General features: G+C 61.7%; 1 protein-coding gene across 2 annotated transcripts in view; it reads left to right on the top strand.

The window, feature by feature from the left end:
- Positions 1-7,829, top strand: part of COL4A2 (collagen type IV alpha 2 chain) — a 165,236-nt gene extending 157,407 nt beyond the window's left edge. For both annotated transcript variants that reach the window (XM_035003053.1, XM_035003052.1), the window contains exons 41-48: positions 1,578-1,694; positions 2,220-2,381; positions 2,495-2,593; positions 2,935-3,081; positions 3,240-3,356; positions 3,943-4,134; positions 5,218-5,504; positions 7,062-7,829. In XM_035003053.1, the coding sequence (XP_034858944.1) occupies positions 1,578-1,694; positions 2,220-2,381; positions 2,495-2,593; positions 2,935-3,081; positions 3,240-3,356; positions 3,943-4,134; positions 5,218-5,504; positions 7,062-7,319 (1,379 nt within the window). In that variant the 3' untranslated portion in view covers positions 7,320-7,829. The remainder of the gene's footprint in view (positions 1-1,577; positions 1,695-2,219; positions 2,382-2,494; positions 2,594-2,934; positions 3,082-3,239; positions 3,357-3,942; positions 4,135-5,217; positions 5,505-7,061) is intronic.
- Positions 7,830-8,770: the final 941 nt, after the last annotated feature.

The raw sequence follows: 8,770 nt of genomic DNA, 5'->3' as shown, positions 1-8,770 counted from the left end.
AGGTCAGTCCACCAGCGCATCTCTAGTTGGGGGTGAGGATCTAGGGTAAGTCCACCAGTGCATCTCTAGTCGGGGGTGAGGATCTAGGGTTGGTCCACCAGTGCATCTCTAGTCGGGGGTGAGGATCTAGGGTCGGTCCACCAGTACATCCCCACTCGGGTGAGGATCTAGGGTCAGTTCCCATGACTTTGAAGTCAGGTGCCTGCATGTGTGTTCTTGCTCTGCCTTTTGCTTGGTGCGACCACAGACATGGCTTTCTTTATAAATTGAAGGTAGAAACACACCTTCTGGGTGTCAAGAGGATTCAGCGAGTTAATACAGATGAAGCTCTTACACACAGGAGCCCAGCAAACATGCTGGCTTCTCTAGAAGTCCTCAAGGCAGCATGTTTTCAGAGGGTCCTGCTTGTTAGGGGATCTGCCCTCTGGAAGGGGTCAGGGCATGCAGCCATGGGATTCGGAGGTGAGACCCGGGACAGAGGGAGGAGAGAGATGTAGGTCCCACGTGGTGCATGCCATCCTGACCGTAGACAGCGCTCACGACACCCCCACGACTGCTCTCCATGCGACAGTGAGTGTCGACACCTGACGCGCACCGCGTGCTGTTCAGGCTCCGACCCTGGCAACGGGGAACATTACAGTTTCCACCGGGGCAGAAATCACCTCTTTTATTCCCGTTTATACCTCGGTGAAATGCCTGCTCCAGAGTTAAGTGTCCGATAACTATCTGTTCAGGAAGAATACTGGGACCCCGGAAGTCCTCCTGACCTCTGCTGCGCTGTGTGCCCCAGAGCGTCCCTGGCTTACCCCTACTCATCCCTCTGCTCGCTGTCCGTGCAGTGTGTTTCTCAGAATCCTTATCGCCCCTGCTGGGGAGCCCTGCACTCCATCCCAGGGACCTGGGATGTACGGGCTCCCAAACTAGTGGCCCTTTTTAAAGCAGCTGTCCACTGTGAGGTCCTCACCCTACACAGAAGCCGCAGCTGCCCCATGACCTGGTGGCTTCTGTGCCCGCTGGGCCGCAGACTCGGCCATGATCAGGGAAGGGGACTCTCCGCTAGGACATCCCTGTGGACACTGAGCTGAAACAAGGGAGCTCAGTGGGGACTCCAGGGTTCCGCCCCCTCTGCTCGTCTGGAAGGGACGCCAGTACTGATCTGGGATCACCAGACCTTGGGGAGTGGGCGATTGGCAAGGACAGACCGTGAGCAGTGGGGACCCACTCCGTAAACTTGGGGCCCAAGCTACTGAAGGGTGGCTGCAGGGGGACTGAAAGCATCTGTGTGGCCCAGAGGCCTCGTTCCACCAGGACTGGAGCCTCCTGTCCCAGCACCAGGGCTAATGAGCAACAGAACCAACCTCTCAGGGCCACGCGCCATCCACAAGTAGCCACATCGCTGAGCTCGATGCGTGGGGGCCTCTGGGCAGCAGGAGGGGCTGGTGGCCTCCCCGGACCTGGCCTGGGGCACTTCCTGGGCCCTGCTCTGGGACAGGAAGTGGCGGGGTGGGGGCGGGGAACCGTCGATCGAAATGTTGGATGCTGATGCTCAAACGGACTTCTTCTGTTTCCCTCCCAAGGGGAACGAGGCCCAGTCGGGAGCCCAGGACTTCAGGGCTTCCCAGGCATCACCCCCCCTTCCAACATGTCTGGCTTCCCCGGTGACAAAGGGGCGCCGGGCATATTTGGCTTGGAAGGTAAGCAGGACTCCCATTTCTGCGGGGGCAGGAGCTCGTGGGGACCGGCTTACTCTGGGGATGGAACAGACGTCGTTTCCACCTTGAGGACATTATTGTGCGAAGTGAAATAAGGCACACACGAAGGGACGAGCACTGTGTGAGGTCCCAAGAGCGTTGAGATCCACAGATGGAAGAGAGGAAGCGTGCCGGGGCTGGGGGAGCTGGTGGAGAGTCGCTGACTCCTGGGGACGGAGCTTCAGTTTGGGAAGACGAGAAAGTTCTGCAGTGCAAGGTGGTGATGGCCACTCAGCACGGTGGATGTACTCTGCCCCTGAACCACACACTTAGAAATGGTTAACATGCTAAGTTTTAACGTACATATATGAAGAAAGTCGTCCGGTGTTAGACTGGCCAAAGACTCCCCCCAAACAGGTGACCTTGCGCCTGGTCCCCTGAGCGCCTCCTGCAGCGCATCCTGGTGCCGCGTGGCCGAGCCCGCGCCTTCCTCCCGTGTAACTTCTTTCTTGTGATGCACGTCAATAGGTTATCGAGGTCCCCCCGGGCCGCCTGGGCCCGCTGCTCTTCCTGGAGGCAAAGGAGATGTGGGGAACCCAGGAGCTCCAGGAAACCCCGGGACCAAAGGATGGGGCGGGGACCCTGGGCCCCAAGGCCAGCCCGGCGTGTTCGGTCTCCCGGGAGAGAAAGGTAACAGCGCCGCCCTAGGGCTCCTCGTCTTAGGGAGGCTGGCGGCTCTGGTCAGAGATGGCTGGAGCCCCCAGCCAGACAGGTGAGTCCTCCGTGTCCTGCTTACCTTGAAGGGCCCAGAGGGGAGCCAGGATTCATGGGAAACACAGGCGCCACCGGGAGTGTGGGCGACCGAGGCCCCAAGGGACCCAAGGGAGACCGAGGACTCCCAGGTAAGTGGCCATTCATACACCTGCAGAGCCCGTCTCCAGTGAGCTGCCACCAGGGGTGGGCCTCGGGACTGTCCCTGCCCCTCAGGCTTGGGGACCCCTCTAAGGGCTCCCTCGGTCATGGGGACCTGCCATCACCCCCGCTGGGATGTGGTAAATGACACGAATTGCCAAAAGGGCTGAGCGACCTCTCAGATGGGTAGTATCCATCTCGTCTCTGGAGAGCAAGACGGTTCCAGAAAGCTCCACCATTGGATTCAACGGATAAAACAATGGAATACAGGTCAAAGCAAGAAAGCCCAGGGGTTCTCCTGTGCCAACTGGGCTTTCTTTTCCCTTTCCAGGTGCCCCCGGTTCCATGGGATCCCCTGGGATTGCAGGAATCCCCCAGAAGATTGCCATCCAGCCAGGGCCACTGGGTCCGCAGGGAAGGAGAGGCCCCCCGGGGGCACAGGGAGAGATGGGGCCCCAGGGCCCCCCAGGAGAACCAGGTGGGAGCCCTGCTGCAGAGCAGCCAGGGAAAGGCTCTTTCTCCTGTTTGCTTTGTTTTCACTTCGGTTTTCTGGCTGAAAAGCCTTTGTTCGGCAGCAGTGATGCCGAGCATCGTCACTCGTCCCTGCTAGTCACACTCATTTCTGTGGCTTGGCAGGTTTCCGCGGAGCTCCCGGGAAGGCAGGGCCCCAGGGCAGAGGTGGTGTGTCTGCTATTCCTGGATTCCGAGGAGACCAGGGGCCCACGGGACAGCAGGGGCCGGTGGGCCAGGAAGGTGAGTGGTGGGTGACGAACGGCCTGTGGTATTTGGGGAGGGAGGAACAAGCACCGAGACAAGCAGAGAGGACAGGCCGAGGGGGGCGGGGGCGGGGACGTCCCATGAGGAAGTGATGACAAGTGAGGGCGTCCGCGGAGGAGAGGGGTACAGAAAGCCAGGGTCAACCAGGACCACGGATTCTGAACGTTTGAAGGGACGTCCTGCTGGAGGCAGATTGGACATTCTGCTGTGCTCTGGGGACAGAATCGCCCCTGGGCAGGTATCATGGCGGGACGAGTGCCCACGTGTGTAGAGAGCTGCCTGTCCCGGGAGGTCCAGCCAGGGGGGCCTGGCTCTCGGGGCAGAGGAGGCCCGTGTGTTGGGTGGGGGCCCTTCTGCCTCCGGGTGTTGCAACCCCTGGCCCCTGGTTGAGGACCCTGGTGGATCAGGTCGTCCGCAGGAGGCCCTCGGCCTGCAAGGGGCAGAGCCAGTGAGGGCCAGGCTTCGGGGAGAGAGCGGACAGAGGCCTCAAGAGGCAAGCATGTCAGCCACACGCCGAAGTCCACACGGCAGCTGAAAGGCGGCCACTGTCTCTCGGTTCTAGGGGAGCCGGGCCGCCCAGGGTCCCCCGGCCTGCCGGGCATGCCCGGCCGCAGCGTCAGCATCGGCTACTTGCTGGTGAAGCACAGTCAGACGGACCAGGAGCCCATGTGCCCCGTGGGCATGAACAAGCTCTGGAGCGGGTACAGCCTGCTGTACTTCGAAGGCCAGGAGAAAGCCCACAACCAGGACCTGGGTAGGTGGCGCCGCTGAGCCCCGGCGAGGTTCGTGCAGGCGCTCAGGGGGGCCGGCTCGGGGGGGCGGGGGGCACCGGGCCGTCCACACCCTGGGGCTGCAGAAAACACTAAAATGGCCTTTGAAACCTCTAAACCTCGGGTCAGGGCCGCAGAGAGTGCGTGGCAGCAGCCTCCTTGGGCTCCAGCGCGCCTGCCTGGGGCCGGCCCCCCGCCCGGGGCTGGCCACGCTCCCCCCGAGGCCACCAGCAGCTCCGGCAGGCTCTGAAAGCAGGCTGGGGCCAGGCCGGGCCTCACACAGAAGCCCCGGGAGAGCAGATATGGATGTGTGTGCACATCTGTATTTAAGTGAGCCTGGTCGCCAGAAGGAATTAAAATGACTTCCGGGCACACAGAAGGCATGAGGCAAGCCCCAGCTAGAAGCAGGGCTGTGCAGGGAGAGTGCCTGAGTCTGTGGATCTGTGGTGGGACGGTGGTGGGGAACCCATCAGGCCGAACCCGGTGGTCTGTGCACATTCCTGTCGACGCGTCCTGCCTGCAGACTAAGTCTAACGGAAACAACAACGGGGCCAAGGCGAAGCGAGGACGGGGCCTAGGCCGCAGCGCTGGGCCAGCTTGCGGGTGCCTCCCCGTGGGCTCTAGGCTCGGGCCATGCCTGGGAGCCCGGCAGCCGGCTCCGCTCAGTCCTCGCTCTGGCCTGCCCTGTACCCTGGGCGGTGAAGTTTCCCTGGGGTGGGTGCGGCCAGCGGCCCTTCTGGGAGGGCCCCTCAGGGTGGGCTAAGCCAGGCCCTCGTCTGGGATCCCATCAGGGGATTCATGGGGCTGGTGCGTTAAGACCCCCACCACGGGGTGCTCGTTCATAAAGACCCGCTCCCTGACAACCCGGCCCGGCGCAGAGGCCTGCGTGAGAACTTCTGGAAGGGCAGGGCTGAAACACCAGCGGGGTCTGCTCCGAAACAAGGAACTGCAGAACCCTGGCTCGGTCCCGGTCCCCAGTGCAGGACTGAGCCCCGCCAGGGGCCCCAGGGCCTGGCCAGGCCAGGGGAGCAGCGTCCGCCCCGCTCAGCGGTGACCCCTCTCCGCAGGGCTGGCGGGCTCCTGCCTGGCTCGGTTCAGCACCATGCCCTTCCTATACTGCAACCCCGGGGACGTGTGCTACTACGCTAGTCGGAACGACAAGTCCTACTGGCTGTCCACCACCGCCCCGCTGCCCATGATGCCCGTGGCCGAGGACGACATCAGGCCCTACATCAGTCGCTGCTCTGTGTGCGAGGCCCCAGCCGTCGCCATCGCGGTGCACAGCCAAGATGTCTCCATCCCCCACTGCCCAGCTGGATGGCGGAGTCTGTGGATTGGATACTCCTTCCTCATGGTATGTGGTACTTGCCCACTTTCTCTCTGAGCGTGGAACTGGGTGAAAATCTAGTTCCTCTCGCCAACCACACCCTGCCTGGGGAAGCAAGAACAGCTGCCTTTGTAAGAATAGCCACACAGGACAGTTGTTCAGGTTGTGCACTGCACAAGGGCACCTGGCCCAGGGGATGTGAGCTGGAATACAGCCTGCGCTTTTGCCTGCGCTTTGCTGACTGAGCCATGTTCGGCATGGGTGCCCCCACCCAAAAGGGGCCCATTAATTTGCCACCAGGCCTCTGTGCAGGCCATAATCAGGATAAACTGGGCTACCCTGGTGGCAGTCCTCAAGTTTTCCTGCTTACTCCGCCACGGTAGGGAGAAAGGAGAGTCCGTGACCCTGTAAGGTGACCTTTGAGGACAGACAGAAAGACCCCTTTTGGTTGCACGTGACCATCAGGGAGCCTCCAGGCCCGAGGAATAAGCTGGGGTCCTCAGATCTTTTAACCTGCACTGGAAATTCAAATATGAAAACTGAGCTGCCCCCTTGCAGAGGAGTGAAGTGGTCCCAGGTCTGAGGCTCCCCCGCAGGGCGTTCGTCCTGACCACCGCCCCACGGCTCCCTCCTTCCCCGCGTGGCCTCAGCTCCTTCACACCTTGTGTGGCAGGCGGCGCTGCTCACCCAAGCGGAACACGGCGGCTCTGGGCTGGGGGGCCCCTGCCTACTGTGAGCGGGACACTCCAAGGCTTTCTGTTGCCGTGGTTTTGTGTAGAGAGGCTCCCTGCCCAGCGCGTCCCAGGACAGCCTTCCTTGCCCCCACAGCCTGCAGCGAGTCCCCTCCCGTTGCACATAGCCCGCGCCTCCGAGCCACACGGCGCGTGTCTACATGAGCCTCCCGTGGGCCCAAACCAGAGCTATGCCATTCATGAGACCCAGAGAAAGGGTCCCTGTGACGCCAGGCCCGCCTCCCGGCAACAGCCTCACCATCAGCTCAGGCGCCCTCTGACGGGAGCAGTAACGGCCACACGAGTCACAGGATGGTTAGCGACAAGTCAGCAAGGGGGGTCAGCAAGGGGGGGGTCTCCAAACCACTCCCATGCCCTCTGCACGCGCACAAGCCGCGGAGGGGCTGGAGGGGCCGCTGTCTTTGCTCCTTATTTCTACCTCACCGACCTGCCAGGCTGACCCACACGCTGACTGTATTTTTCCTTTTAAAAAAAAGGTCACTTTCTGGTATCTCTCCCGCCAGGCAAACACCCCTTTCTTTGAGTGGGTGATGCGGGAGACGGTATTTCCCCCCAGATGAAGTCCGCCGCGTCCACTGGCCATAACCCGCTTCTGTTCAGGTTGTCACTTAGCTGCACATCATGGGCGTGGGCTCATGGCCCTGGACCCGCACCTGCCGCGTGCGCCCCGGGCTGCCGTCCGCGGGCTCCACCCCACCGCGCTCCCAGCATTAAAGAGTGCGGCGCGGCGGGCTGTGTAGACCAGGGCAGATGCCCCAGAGCTGGGGTGCGTCCGAGGCCCCGGGCTGTCCCGGGGGCGCACTCACGGCCCTGCCCCGTGTCCCCCGCACAGCACACAGCCGCCGGTGACGAGGGCGGCGGCCAGTCGCTGGTGTCGCCGGGCAGCTGCCTGGAGGACTTCCGCGCCACGCCCTTCATCGAGTGCAACGGGGGCCGCGGGACCTGCCACTACTATGCCAACAAGTACAGCTTCTGGCTCACCACCATCCCCGAGCGGAGCTTCCAGGGCGCGCCGTCCGCCGACACGCTCAAGGCGGGGCTCATCCGGACGCACATCAGCCGCTGCCAGGTGTGCATGAAGAACCTGTGAGGGGCCGGACGCGCTTCTCTCCAGGGCCACGCTCAGCCCGGGGGCCACTTTGGTGCTTGCTCTTAACTCGTTACCTCAGAGGACGCCCCCAGACGGATCTTGTTCCTTTCTTTAAAAACCCAGTGGGAAGGCTTCCAAAGGAATTCAGCACTGGTGCTTCTACCGAGTAGCCCCTTGCCGCGCGCAGGTGCTGGCCCCCCTCCCCCCCGTGGGGGGCCGGCCCCTGCCCCAGCACCCGTGTCCAGCCATACATCGCGTGCTAGGCGTCGCCACCTTCTTCATCTGCTTCCGAGCGCCCCGCCACCGACCCGCATACTGGACCCACTTAACAGGGTGGTGTAGACAAAGGAAGCCTGAACTCCCTGCTGCGGTCCCCACGGCCGGTCTCCGGCCACTCTGCGGGCAGCTCTGTTTTCTCCCAAAGACCACCGATGTGACTTTGAATCCCCTCAGGAAGGCCAGGGGTGCCTTTTGTTTTAAAAGCCTTAGATCGTCCGCACGAGCTCCCCTCCCCCCACGTCCTTACAGACCACCAGAAGCGGAGACCTTCTCAGCACCTGATGTCAGCCACGCCACCGGGCGGCGCACTCGAGAATCCTCGGCCCCAGGTGGCCCCGGGGATTGACCCTCTGTCCTTGGTGACTTGTATGCCTATGACTTAATCTAACCTCTGTAACGACCACAGAATAAAAGTTGGTTTTGAGCTTTTTATACCCCGAGTGGCTGGCTGCCTTCATTCGTGTCCGGAGAGCACAGGTGGCCGGCACGAGCCCTTCCCCCCGACCCCGCACTGCATTTGGGCCCTCGAGCCTGCCGTGGGTGAGCCGGGCCCCCCTGCTGCGCTTTCCCGAGTTCCCGCAGACCTGAACCCAAGTCTGTGGCCTGCCGTTCACTTCTCAGGGAGTCGTGTGTGTTCAGACACCCCAGCCACCACTCGTGGGCGTTGGGAGGATGGTCCCTGCGGAGACGCACTTGCAAAGTCACTCAGTTCTCACCCAGAACCCCAGAGCAGCTCTCCATATTTCCAAGAAACCTCCATGCACATTTCTGGTTTCAGTTTCTCTGGAACCTGGCTGGTCTTGGGAGCCCAGCTCAGAATTTGTTACCCTTTAAAATTCAATCTCATAGTAAACTTTTCTAAGAACAATTTCCACATCATAAAGTAAGTTTTCCGCCTGATGATGTCATTTGAAATATACCAGCAACCACCTTGATTCGCACTCCCCCAGAAGCTGACCAGGACAAGGACTCTGCACAGGAGGGTTATTCGGGGATATGAGTCCCAATCAGGGAATGGAGGGGGCCCGGCAGAGTGAACCCAGGAAAGAGGACACCTTCCTAAGGGGGTTACCGCCAAGGGGAATTTAGGGCTCCGTCCTGTGGGCACCCACCGAGGAAAGCCACAGAAGGAGCCTCGGCTTGTGCAGCTAAGGCGCAAAAAAGGGACGTTT

This window comes from Mirounga leonina, unplaced genomic scaffold (genome assembly GCF_011800145.1).
Source record: "Mirounga leonina isolate KUSES-001 unplaced genomic scaffold, KU_Mleo_1.0 Mir_127, whole genome shotgun sequence".
NCBI lineage: Eukaryota > Metazoa > Chordata > Mammalia > Carnivora > Phocidae > Mirounga > Mirounga leonina.
Note: the sequence above shows the minus strand (reverse complement) of the source record. Positions and strands in the feature narration are given on the sequence as shown.